At 48.8% G+C, this 13471-nt stretch overlaps 1 protein-coding gene across 5 annotated transcripts in view; it reads right to left on the reverse strand.

Moving 5' to 3' along the window:
* Window positions 1-1803: 1803 nt before the first annotated feature.
* Window positions 1804-13471, reverse strand: part of GAS2 (growth arrest specific 2) — a 139930-nt gene continuing 128262 nt past the window's right edge. For all 5 annotated transcript variants that reach the window (XM_083163994.1, XM_083163995.1, XM_083163992.1 and 2 more), the window contains one exon: window positions 1804-5128. In XM_083163994.1, coding sequence (XP_083020120.1) covers window positions 4910-5128 — 219 coding nt within the window. In that variant the 3' untranslated portion in view covers window positions 1804-4909. The remainder of the gene's footprint in view (window positions 5129-13471) is intronic.

Below are 13471 nucleotides of genomic sequence, written 5' to 3' on the forward strand. Positions count from 1 at the left end.
AGACACTCGAACTAATGACCTGTCGAACTAACTACCTGTCAAACTAATGACCTTTCGAACTAGAACCATGTTGACCTTTTCCTATGTCGACCTAGACCCATGTCGACCTTTTCCCATGTCAGCCTAATGACTGTCGACCATGCTGTAGACCAAATGACCGCATCCCGGGTTACCCAGAGGACCAGCATAGGGTTACTCAGAGGTCCAGCATTGGATTACTCAAAGGACCAGCAGACGGACTGCTATGCACACAAAGTTTTTGCTAATATCCATAAGCGGCAGATGTGAGACGTTGGCAGTGGGCCGCTCTGTGCGCAAGATGGCGTCCTTATTAGCATATTTTTGTCAGGCAGATAATTGCTCCTTGAGGAGACACTTACACTCTCTTGGGCCAGCAACGGTGTATTCGCGGGAATAGGAACCTGGTAAAGAACCATTGCCATTCCTATTGGGTGAGCCAACAAGTGTTCAGGTTAGCCTTCGTTCTCCCCCAGGTTCTCCTGACCAGCTCCGGCCGCGGTAAGCTGGAGACATGGGGACTCCCACACACTGGGCTCCTACTGTTCTGCGGCTGGATGTAAGTGCAGTTACTGACAATGCTTACAATGACCTTGGAGTTTTCTTTACATCATTTGTAAGTGTTGGGACCACGGGGCCCTGGCTGTTCCTTGTGTAATTCGGTTGGGTGCAATAAGCCAAAGGCTGATGGCCAAACAAGAAATGTGTAAGTTGACGCTTTTTTCAGGTCACTACAGCAATGTGATCAGAATCCGGGACTATGCCGTTACCTCCTACAGCCTATCGGAGTCTAGAACACATATGTGCCCTAAATATACGTAACTGGGTTACAGTAACTATAAAAGAAATAGGCACTCTCAATGTTTTATGTAAACCAAAGTATTATTTATATAGTCCAAATATTTATTTATTAAGTTATTTATGTAGCGCACACATATTCCGCAGCGCTGTACGGAGAATATTTTTACCAGTTATTATATAGCCAATTAACCTACCAGTATATTTTGGGATTGTGGGAGGAAACCGGAGTACCCGGAGTAAACCCACGCAAGTACAGGGAGAATATACAAACTCCACACATTTATGGCCGTGGTGGGAATAGAACCCATGACCTCAGTGCTTGGAGGCAGTAATGCTATCCATTACACCATCCGTGCTGCCAAATACTTACATGTATATGGGATGTGTTCAGGATGCCAGCGGTCAGGATACAATCGCCGTAATCCCGACACTAGTAAGAAGACCGGTGCCAGAGCTCTGACACCTCTCACATTACCGACAATGGAATCCTGACTGTTGGCATCCCAAACATGACTATGTTGGGCTGGTTAGGGATAGGCCATGGGTAGGGGGTTAAGCTTAGGCTGCAAGGCGGGAGAGTTAGGCAGCAAGGCGCCTATTCTGGATCACTCAGAGTGAACCGAAGTCAGGGTTTGTGCATTTCTGCGCAAGATGCAAACCCCAACTGCAAACATCAGTGGGAGAGGGAGGGGGGGACATCCTAATGAAAATGGTGGACTTTCCATGGGTACACGGGCGGGCCAATGCCTGCCGGGGGCCCGCCCTGTCTTTGTCCTTGACACCCACAAATACAAGTCAGTCTCAACTGACTTAGATTTGCGAAAGCAGGAGAAATCAATGTCGGAGTCCATGTAATTATTTCTCCTGCTGTGGGCACATGTGAGGGGGTGTGTCTTCCCCTCGCAGTTTACCAAGTCAATCAGAATCATCTCCTGTGACAGGAGGTATAGGCATTAAGGGATTAGACTGGGGGGGGGGGGGGGGTGTTGAGGGTTAGGTTGCAGGTAGGGAGAGGTAGGGTTGTCCTACTTACCGACCAGATTTTGGGATTGTGCAGGTCAGGATGCCACTGTCAATCTTCTGTACCCAACCCTGTGATAAAATCCTGTAAATCAGGGGTCTTCAACCCATGGCCCACGGGCCCGCGGAGCTGATCTCAGTGGCCCCCTGCCCGCCGGCCCACCATGCACAGGATTTTTTTTTTTTTTAAGTAAAAGAAAATGCTGCCGAGGGAGGCAGTGTAATGGAGTCCCCTTGGGTGCCACCTACCCGATTTTCAGGCAGGGCAGAGGAGTGGATCCAGCGCGGCTGAGGGAGGAGGAGGCACGTCTGGTCACGAGCTGGGAAGTTGGGACCCGGCGAAGCTGTGGGAGGAGGAGACGCAGCTGGCGGGAGCAGGGGACCCGGCACTGGAACTGCAGGAGGAGGCATGGATGGTGGAAGCAGGTGACCCGTCAAAGCTGCAGGATGAGGAGGTACATCTGGCCGGGAGCAGGGGACCAGGCAAAGCTGCAGGCATTACTGGGGGCATTGTGTGTGAGGCATTACTGGGGGCATTGTGTGTGAGGGGCACTGCTGGGGCATTGTGTGAGGGGCACTGCTGGGGCATTGTGTGAGGGGCACTGCTGGGGCATTGTGTGTGAGGGGCACTGCTGGGGCATTGTGTGTGAGGGGCACTGCTGGGGCATTGTGTGTGAGGGGCACTGCTGGGGCATTAGGTGAGGGGCACTGCTGGGGCATCATATGTATAAGCAGGAGTACTGCTGGCATTATGGTCTGTGGCATAATGGGCATCAGTGTGGGGCATAATGTGCAATGGGCATAATTTTGTGTGGATTAATGTGTAATGGGCATCACGGTGCGGCATAATGTGTAATGGGCATTATGGTGTATGACATAATGTACAACAGGTATTACGGTGTGTGGCATAATGTCTAATGGACACTATGGTGTGATGCACAATGTGTAATGGGCATTACGGATAAACAGTGTAACAGTGTATATTGATTTAAGTAGCCTTTCATTGTTTGGGTTTGATCTGTGAGGCATACTATTTCACTGTGTGGGCCTTCATGTTTGTATGTCATTGTGCAGCCTTCAGTCAACTTAAGCGTGTGAGGACAACGACCATTCCTGCGGTAACCATGGTCATGCAGGTTGCAAAAGAGGTGTCAGGTAATTGTTTTCCTGCTAGTTCACACTCGTTATAATTAGACCACGCCCCTTATAATTAGGTCACACCCGTTTTTGGGAGCGCGCCTACGGCGCGTGCAATTTATTTAATATCACATTATATATGGGGGGGGGGGGCACATATTTTACTGTTTGCACTGGAACCCAAATTGGCTGCTGATAGCTATTAGGGTGTGTGTGTGTGTGTGTGTGGGGGGGTTATGTGCTGAGTAAGGGCGGCTGTGCCAACTATCTATGAAGGACTGTGCTGACGTTATAGGGGAGCTGTGATTCTATGGAGCTGTCCGAAATTCCGTAGGCGATTTTAGTGGCCTCGGGCTTCACTGGATTTTTTTAGGTGGCCCACGCTGTCTTAAAGGTTGAAGACCCCTGCTGTAAATGATCTGACGTGCTCTGGTGTGTTTAGAAATATCGTATTGATATCTGTCTTGTGACCAAATGCTCACAGATTGGAATTTAATCATAGTGATTTACGGAAATCCTATATAATAAAAGGTTAACACTGCTCCTCACCTCTATGGGGAGAATTCAAGTGTTGTACAATCCGGCAGCCCTAGATTGCACCCGACAGAGTGATTCAAGTGTTGCTTCATTCCGGCACTATGTTTCATCTCACGGGCTGGTAACTAGTGCACGACGTATATATGTACTTTGACTATATCTATAATACTTTGGTTTATATAACACATTGAACGTGTCTGTTTCTTTTACAGTAACCCCGTATAACGTACACAAGGGATGGAAAGTAAAATACTTGGTGGAATTGGAAATGTTAGTGGCCCAAGTGGCAGAACCCACCATAAATACAAAGATACAGATGGGTCATTATTACAGAAAGTAAAAATAAACATATATTTTATTCTTGTTTTGCCCGTCCTTTGCCATCCCGGGAATAATTCCAGCACTACGGAAATTGTTAGTAAGTTATCAGCGTAGGACTAGGCAGTGTCCAGCTCAGATCCATTGTTACACTAAGGGGTACATGTACTAACGCTTCTAAAAATGAAAAGAGGTGATGTTTCCCAACCAATCAGATTTTGTCTATCATTTCTCTATGGCATCTACATGACAGAGGGGAAGGTTGTCGCAAAACCAAAATCTAATCGAAAATAACACTGAATCAAACAGTATTAACTGCCTTTGATGCAGATTAGATCTTGATGTGCAGCATTGGAATCGAAAGCAGAAATAGACTTAACAGGTATTGTAAGTCTATTTCTGCTTCGATCTGGAAGATCAAAGGCAGTTACATGCTGTTCTATGCAGCACCCCTCCCCCCCCCCACCCGGCGATATTGAATTGGTGTAGATGGCCTCCATATCCGAGTGTGTGTGCATCCCTTATAGGGTGTACACACGCTTCGATTTGCTTTAGATTCAATGTTCAATTCGTTTTTCCATTAGATTGAGCATTAGATCTTCCCATTCAGTTTGGCAATAGATCTGGACTTTTGCATTTGATCCAATATTTTTCTGTTCGATTTAGACAAAACGGGAGTGCGCATCGCATCGAATGCAGATCGAAAGTGTCTAAAAACCCATCGATTTTGATTCAATTTTGCTTCTAGAAGCAGAATCAAATCGAAAACGTCAAGAGCAAAGCGTGTGCACAAACGAGATGAGGGATGGGGGGGAGGGGGTGGGGGGCTGTTAATGGGAACCTACAATGGGAACCTGACAATATCGCAAAATACTATCACTGCTGAAAGCTACTATAGGTACAATTTAGCGCCCTCTTCAGTGTTCCTCACATATACAATAAGGCTTTGCATGTTTACTTTACATGCTAAACATACATCACTTATAGGCGTATCTAACCCTCTCGGCACCCTTGCATGGTGCATGTAATGCGTCCCAGCCAATGAGCTCGGCCACCCAGGAGGATCCGCGTTAATGTTTCACTTGATCTCCTTTTTGGGTTTGTAATGGGCGGAGACCACCAGGTAGGTGTCGGGACTCATTTCTTTGATGGTTGGGGACTTGTTTTGGATCGGCGAGGTTTTCCCATCCACGCGTGATATTTGCAGCATCCGACACGGGTCGTGCTTCAGCAGGTAACCGGCGAACGTCTCCCACCCGCCTCCGACGCGGACCATCACGTGTTTGTTGTGGAGCATCTGCAAAACAAAAAGGAGCCAGTTAGCACCAGTAGCGGATTACGGTTGTGGCCCGGTCCTGTAACTCCTACACCTACTGTCTGCCGGGCTTTCCACTGGGTTTAGGGACCACCCAACTGTCACAAATAATATTTCCTATGAAGGTGAATGATTAACAAGGAGTATATTGGTTATAATATAATAAGATGTTTATTGAAACCCCATTAAAAATGTATTAAAAAGGTTCTCTATACATCACATACATGGTATAGTGATCACATACATAGCATAGTGATTTAAAGTTGTATTCGGAATTGCAGGTCCCTTGTTGATATAAAATTCTTAGCTGTTGGCATATATATCTCTTATATATTTGGCTACATCTGTCAATCATCTGCGGCTGTAACGCTGGGCGGGGTCACACACCACCCAGCCAGCCAGCAAAATCGTAGCCAAATATATAAGAGAACAGAACCCTGCACGCCACACACCTATGCCCAGAGGCGTACCTCCTGGCGTCGGAGCTCTGCCGCCGGCTCCCCCGCCCTGCTAATACAGCCAGTGTGCGCCGCGAATGCAAGGGAGACTTCGGGGGACGGAAGGAAGCCCAGGTTCTCCGCAGTTGGGGCACGCCCCCAACAGTGACAGCGGCGGACGGGCCCGGCGCACACTTGATGTACACAAAATTGTGCGCGCTGCCCTGCCTCCCCTGGGACATGCGTCGGCCGGGAGTCCACCTCCGGAGCTTTGACTCCCGTGTCCCGCACTGTGCCCCCTGCCAGAGGCGTAGGGAGGGCGGAGTTGGGGCGCAGGGCGCCGCCTCCCCTCCGCAAATGAGAGTCCTGCTGCCCTACACACGCAGGGCAGCCTGCGCCAGTGGCTGCCCTGACCAGCACCTGCCCCGTCTGCCCGGCAGCTCACCTGGTCCCGGCCGCGACGTGATGGGGTCACGTCACGTGTCTCACTCCAGTCCCTAACCAAGCTGCTGCTGCTCGGGCCGGCTCCCGGGCAGCGCTGAGCAGCAGGAATAAGGAGATGTACTAAAAGGAATGACAGTGTCTGTGCTCCTCAAGGTAGATTTTTTTCGTTTTGTTTTGTTTTTTAAATAAAGAATTAAGGGAATAATCATGGGGTCTGGGGGTTTGGTGGGGTGTGGGGGGGGGGGGGGGGTCTCTCTGGTTTATGCTGCCACCCTGCTCTTCTCAAGGTGGATTTTAGTTTTTTACTAAAGATAAATAATTATGCCAATAATCATGGGGTTTGGGGGATTTGTGGGGGTGGGGTTAATCTCTCTTATATGTGTCTTATATAGCGCAGCAGATTCTGTTACAGTCTCTTATATAGCGCATCACATTCCGTTACAGTGTCTTATATACCGCAGCAGATTATGATACAGGGTCTTATATAGCGCAGCAGATTCCGTTACAGTGTCTTATATAGCGCAGCAGATTCCGTTACAGCGTCTTATATAGCGCAGCAGATTCCGTTACAGTGTCTTATACAGCGCAGCAGATTCCGTTACAGTGTCTTATATAGCGCAGCAGATTCCGTTACAGTGTCTTATATAGCGCAGCAGATTCCGTTACAGTGTCTTATACAGCGCAGCAGATTCCGTTACAGTGTCTTATATAGCGCAGCAGATTCCGTTACAGTGTCTTATACAGCGCAGCAGATTCCGTTACAGTGTGTTATATAGCGCAGCAGATTCCGTTACAGTGTCTTATATACCGCAGCAGATTATGATACAGGGTCTTATATAGCGCAGCAGATTCCGTTACAGTTTCTTATATAGCGCAGCAGATTCCGTTACAGCGTCTTACATAGCGCAGCAGATTCCGTTACAGCGTCTTACATAGCGCAGCAGATTCCGTTACAGTGTCTTATATACCGCAGCAGATTATGATACAGGGTCTTATATAGCGCAGCAGATTCCGTTACAGTTTCTTATATAGCGCAGCAGATTCCGTTACAGCGTCTTACATAGCGCAGCAGATTCCGTTACAGCGTCTTACATAGCGCAGCAGATTCCGTTACAGCGTCTTACATAGCGCAGCAGATTCCGTTAGTGTCTTATATAGCGCAGCAGATTCTGCCACAGCGTCATATATTTCAAATGTAACATGCCAACACATGTTAGCCACGCCCCCAATTCATTACCGGGGGGGGGGGGGGATATGACCTTGCTCCGGGCACCGTGGCACCTAGCTACACCGCTGCCCCCTGCTGCTGCCAAAAAGACAGAAGCTGCCTCCCATCCCACCAGGGAGCAGTATCGGCTCCTGCCGTCCTTCACCGTCCCTCTGACGATGCCCTCCCCCCTGCTGGCAGCAGCACGCAGCAGGGTAGCTGCCTCTTTTCTCCCCCACTCCCACCCCACACCGAGCACAAGAGACAGCTGCAGCACATCTCTACTCTGTGTAGCTGCTCTGGTCTCCTCCCATCACCACAGCAGCAGTGAAGTCAGCAAATGTTGGGCGGCCTGGCTGGACTGGGAACAAAATGTAAGTGGCACTTTTGAGGGGCATTGTGAAAGCTGCACTACTGTTGCCATTATTTATTATTTATAAGCACTGGGGGCATTACATTCAACAATGTGTGGCATAATGTGTAATGAGCATCACAGTGTGCAGCATATTGTGTACTGGGCAGTACAGTTTGTGGCATAGTGTGTAGTGTGCATTACGGTGTGTGGCTTAATGTGTAGGGGGCATTACGGTGCGTGGCATAATGTTAGTCCCCTCCGCCGCGCAAGGGTCCCACCTATTACAAATGGGGGGGGCGCAAAACATGCCCTAGCTCCGGGCACCGTGGAACCTAGCTACACCACAGCCTATGCCCAACTAACCCCCGCAATAACGCACACCTTGAAACAAGCAATGCACCAAAATCCACCAGCACGGTCCCTGTGCCCCGGCTTCTGCGCTCAGGGCAGTCAGTGTCGCGTCACAACTCTCGCGGGAACATGCTTCGCACACACACTGTGCCGAGAAAGCCGTGCGCCCGCTGACTCCTGCTGCAAACCCTGCGCTGAGGCCCGCAGGCCCGCAAGATGCCTTTACACTGCACCCGCTGCCTCCTGCTGCCAACCCTGTGCTCAGCCCCGCAAGCAGACTTTAACCTGCGCCTGCTCGCTGCCTCACACTTCCTCCTGCAGCCTGCCACCCCGCTAGCCTGCAGATGCCGCCTGGCACACCACCCACCTTCACAACTACTGTGGCTGATGCCTGGCAACACCGGCTGCCTGCACCCGCTGCCTGGCACCCCCTCCTGACGCAAACATACTCTGGCCGATGCATGCCACCACCGGCCGCCTGAGCCAGCTGCCTGCCACCCCCTCCTGGCTCACAACTACTGTGGCTGATGCCTGCCACCATTGCCCGCCTTGGACACCAACAGGCCACTCATCTATACCACCAACGGATAAAAGGTACTTTTCACACACCATTGTAACACACACACACTTTCTATACCACCCCATGCACACCTACCTACACTTACAGCACAGCAATAACATCCATAACACTACATAACACCACCCCACAACACCACACCACCAACGCCCCCATTAATGCCCAAAATTGCTTTGTAAAAGCAAGACTTTCAAAAACCCCACAACACCACACCACCAACGCCCCCATTAACGCCCATAATTGCTTGGTAAAACCAAGACTTTCAGCACCAATGTGTAACCTGATGGACGCAGGGACAGGCCTCCTAAAGGAGCCTCTCCTTGCGATGCACGGAGCATGGCCCTCTATGTATGCGCCGTTACGCGCTGAGCCACACCCCTTCCCCAAAACACCCTCACCCCACTAACCCTTGCCCACTCATTCCTACGAATATTTTGTTGTCATTTTAATGGGGCGCAGCCCCCTACGACGGTGTGAAGAGCGCCCGTAGGGCGCGATGAATCACCTAGTATATATATATCTGGTGTCCATGTGCAACCGAAACAATGCCATCTGCTGGCAGCAAGTGAAACTACATCTCTTTCTCCTTCACACATACAGAAACACAGAGACTAGATTTTGAAGCTTTTGCTTCGAGCTGGCTTAGCTAGTATATATATATATAAGGCTAGCTACTCCTCACTCCTCACCTCTATGAGGTGAAGTACCGCCACTGACTACTACAGGCCACTCGACGGACCAAATTAGTCCTTTGTGTGCTAAAAGATGTCATAACAGAAAGTGAATGCATTTTTTGCAGGGACACTGATCAGTTTCAAACTTGCTGGATATGGAGAGAGGGAGCTGTGAAGACAGAGATTGGGGGTAGGTAGGGGCAGGGAGTGGAGAGTTTGTGGGCGAAAAACTGTCACAGCTCAAAGTGAAAGTACATTGCAGAAGCTGTCATTTTGATGGACTTTTAACTAGTGTCTAAAACACAGACTGTTCCTAATAGTTGCTGCAGTTAGTGCAGTGTGGCTCATGAAGTACAACAGCCACAACACTTGTACTTCATTAGCCAGTTTATAGGGATAGTATGGTGTTGTGGATCAGACATAACCACTGATGAAGTCTTTCTTGACGAAACGCGCATAGGCAGAGCTACAAATGTAATCGGCGATGCAGGGACTTTCAGAAGCAGGGCAAGAATATAGCTCCTTTGCCGGGGATCCCGTCGGAAGCGAATGGTGATCAACGCTGTTATACACAAGTGCTTTTTGTGTTATGGCTATAACACATGTACTTATGTGAGTTTTAATTGTTACAGTAAAAACTGCTTTTAAACCGATTGTGCGCCTCAATCTTCTTTGATAATACACATATATATATATATATATATATAACATTGTAGTGTTCCCAGGCCTGCCGCACTGTGCGTGCGATACTGACAGGCCATGCAGAATGCATGGGGGCTAATCTAATGTTCTCTGAGAGAAGGTCAGAGCTGGTATGATGGGATTTCTTGAAGGCCTCTCCATCAGGATCACATCCTATAATTGTTCTTAAGCTCCCAGAAGAATTCCATCTAACGGCCGGGGGCTGAATACACTTCTTCTAAATTGTCAGAATGTAATATAGATTTTCTCCTCTATATAAAAATGACATTAGGCGAGGACTGTACGCCGTATATTCGGTATATATCGGGTTAGTCGACTTCTGCCTCGTTTATTCGAGGCAGAGACTATACAAGAAATATTGCGGCAAATATACACAACGGGGAATCAGTTGTGCAGCAATATCAGGGATTTACCGGTTTGTGTAATTTCCATGGCGGATCATTGGGAAAGGGGAGGATACAAGAACTAATCTCTTTCTAAACTCACTCGATACATCGGCTAAAATCTGAAGCTCACAAGTTAATAGGTTAGACACAAATATTGTCGGCTGAGAAGTTTCCAGAAGATTTTCAAATCTTAATATAAGTTAGTGAATATGAATTACTTTTGGGCATCAGACATGGGGCCAGATTCTCTAAGCTTCAAAAGTGATAAAATGGAGAGTGATAAACAGCCAGCCAATCAGCTCCTGCCTGACATTTTTCAAACACAGTCTGTGACATGGCAGGTAGGAGCTGATTGGCTGGCTGTTTATCACTCTCCATTTTATCACTTTTGAAGCTTAGAGAATCTAGCCCATGGTGTCTTGGGGCGGGGTGACAGAATTCCGCCGTCATTAGTGCGGCCCCCCCAGGGATGGACCTCGATGGAGGTCCTATAGCCACACAAAAGGTGGTTCTGGAAGTCCTGAGCCTGCACCTTGTCACTACCTGCATTTCCACTGCACAGTGCGGCAAAAGCTGTTTCCATGACAACAGAATCCTGGTTATGAGTAGATATTGACATGAAAGTTGTAAGCCGGGAATGAATGACATTATCCACTTCAGGGGCTGCATGGGAGAACCTCTAAGGGGCCACACACAATACCCTTCATCTCAGCAATCAATTAATGGGAGATACCGGTCTGTATGACATATCTGCAGCCATTTTACATACGTGTTTCAGTTACAGCTAACAGATCTGACAGTATGGTAGGTTGGAGCAGGTGGTCGCCAGGGGGCATCTGTGGCCCTCGGGCTGCCTGCTGCGCATCACTATGGGAAACGTCTGCACAAAGGACAACAACGGCCATCAAACACGGTGATATGTATTGTGCCATTAGCTGTCTAGGTGTATATGTGTAAAGGCGGCTGCAAGTGGGAAACGGCCCCAACTGTCAGGGAGTGAGCTCATAGGGACTGACGGTTTCCACTGGTAGGTCTACAGTGTCTAGGTCGATGGTCAATTGGTCGACATGGAAAAGGTTGACATTGAGAACATTTCAACATAAGAAAGAGATCGACATGAAAAAGGTTTGTTTTAATGATGCATGGTCCGGGCACCCCTCCTCGCTGTCACTCAGGCTGTGGATTGAATGCATCCGCAGTTTCATCCCTCACGTATTCGCGCTGCGTCAGATGCGCACTTGCGAAGAAATCTCCACATAGCGATTTTTGCACAATCGCGGGGCCTGCTAAATTAGACCAATAGTAGTTTGCCTGTTGCTTATATCTTCAGGGAACAAATATTTGCAATTCCCATATCCGCAGGCATCTGCAGACCCATATGCTGTGCCCGTGCCCACAAATACCCGTCCACGCCAGCATCAACTATCAGTCTGCTTCGTTAGTTACCCCGCTCTATGGATTATGTTTTATACAATATAAATCGGGCGTATGTTCTCGTACAAAAGTGAATTCGCTCCCCTGCGTGTTTGCACAGAGCGATGTTTAGAGACTGCGCAAAAGCATTTATGCGCATGTGCAGCCTCTTTGTGCGAGCGGGCGCAGCGAATTGATTATTCGCCGGCCTGTTCGCACAGAGCTGTGCAGGCGTGGAGCGGTGGGCAGTGCGTTCCCATGAATATGCTGGGCGTTCCCATGGAAATTTGCCGGTGATGCGGGTGCCGGGGGTGGGCAGCTGCCCGCCCTCTTCCCGTACAGGGGCGCTGCAGATCTAAGACACCAGAGAGTGTCTTAGATTTGCGAGCACTAGAGAAATCAATTATTTCGGCCCCGTGCGCAAACTGCGAATGTATGTTGTTTGCAGACATCCGTTTGCATGCGTGCGGGTGAAATCTGCGTGCGGGCGTTCGTACGGGCGGCATGTAGATGACCCACAAAGCTGAGAAGTTTGCAGAATGAGGGCCAAATGGCGTGCACCAATAGAATTCCTGTATTCATCCGTATGCAGAGTTATACACATAATGGCGTACACCCCCGACACTCCCAGATAATGGACAGTTACCACCCCGAAACGCCGGCTTCCTGTCAGTCAAACAGCAACCGGCGTGCGATTAAAGGAAACAAAGATTTTTGTCGCTGTTTGGCATCGCACATGCATACTGTGATCCATAAGCTTGCGCAGTCATTTGCTAACCGATCGACCTTGCGAATTGGCACAACGGTGATCAGGTCTGAATAACCCCCTAAATTAGGTGCAGCATACGCAGGCGTGTCATTGGATTAATTCCGCAAAGCCCGCCCCTTCATCCGCCATAACACCCAGGCAGATCCCATTTATGCCTCTTCAGTGCAGATGCGCTTGAAATGCATCCGCACCGCCCGCACTCATGCGAACTTGCCGCGAAAACATGCGCAAAAAAAAAGCGTGCTTACAACATGGCGTCAGCGCCAACGTCACAACACAATCTTTATCTAACATAACAATCTATCATTGTAATGCTGGAGTTATCGCCCTCTCACAGCACACTGCGTTCTGCATCGTCACACCCGCTCGCACGTTTCATGTTTGTTAATGAAAGCTGCGGCACCCGGGTTCCTTCGCCGGCACAGAAAACACACCACAGGGTTACAGATTGTTCTCCCTCTGATTTCATCTCATAAATAATCTACAAATCTTCGGCATAGCCCCGGTTGCCATGGAAACCACTTCATCCTTAAGGCAGCGTGCGGCAAGGTTGAGGCGGCGCGCCCGCTGAGACTGTATGCTCTTCCAGCAGCCTATTAAAAAGCGAGCGCAGTGCTTGATTACACGCGCGTACGCCGCTAATTAAAATCGTGATTTAAATATATTCTACAAGGCTCCCATGATCGGGCTGAGCAGTCATCTCTTCATCTGTGCATATTCTTCTGTGTATTTTACTATGTTATATCTTCATGTGAAGCTTTGCCCCCTGTTTCTGTCTGTATATTAGCTATATCTTCTCTGAATTACAGATTTGCCTCACTGGAGTTCTCCAGCAAAACAAAATGGCCGCTCCCTTGCACAATCATTCTCTTCATGTACTCTATCACTTGGGGCCTTATTCTAGTTCACTCTTTCTGACAAAATCCTTCTTAGATGGACAAAACCATGTGCACTGCAGGGGGCAGATGTTACTTGTGCAGAGAGAATTAGATTTGGGTGAGTTATTGTGT

Source organism: Crinia signifera, chromosome 11 (assembly GCF_055691185.1).
Source record: "Crinia signifera chromosome 11, ASM5569118v1, whole genome shotgun sequence".
NCBI classification, from domain to species: domain Eukaryota; kingdom Metazoa; phylum Chordata; class Amphibia; order Anura; family Myobatrachidae; genus Crinia; species Crinia signifera.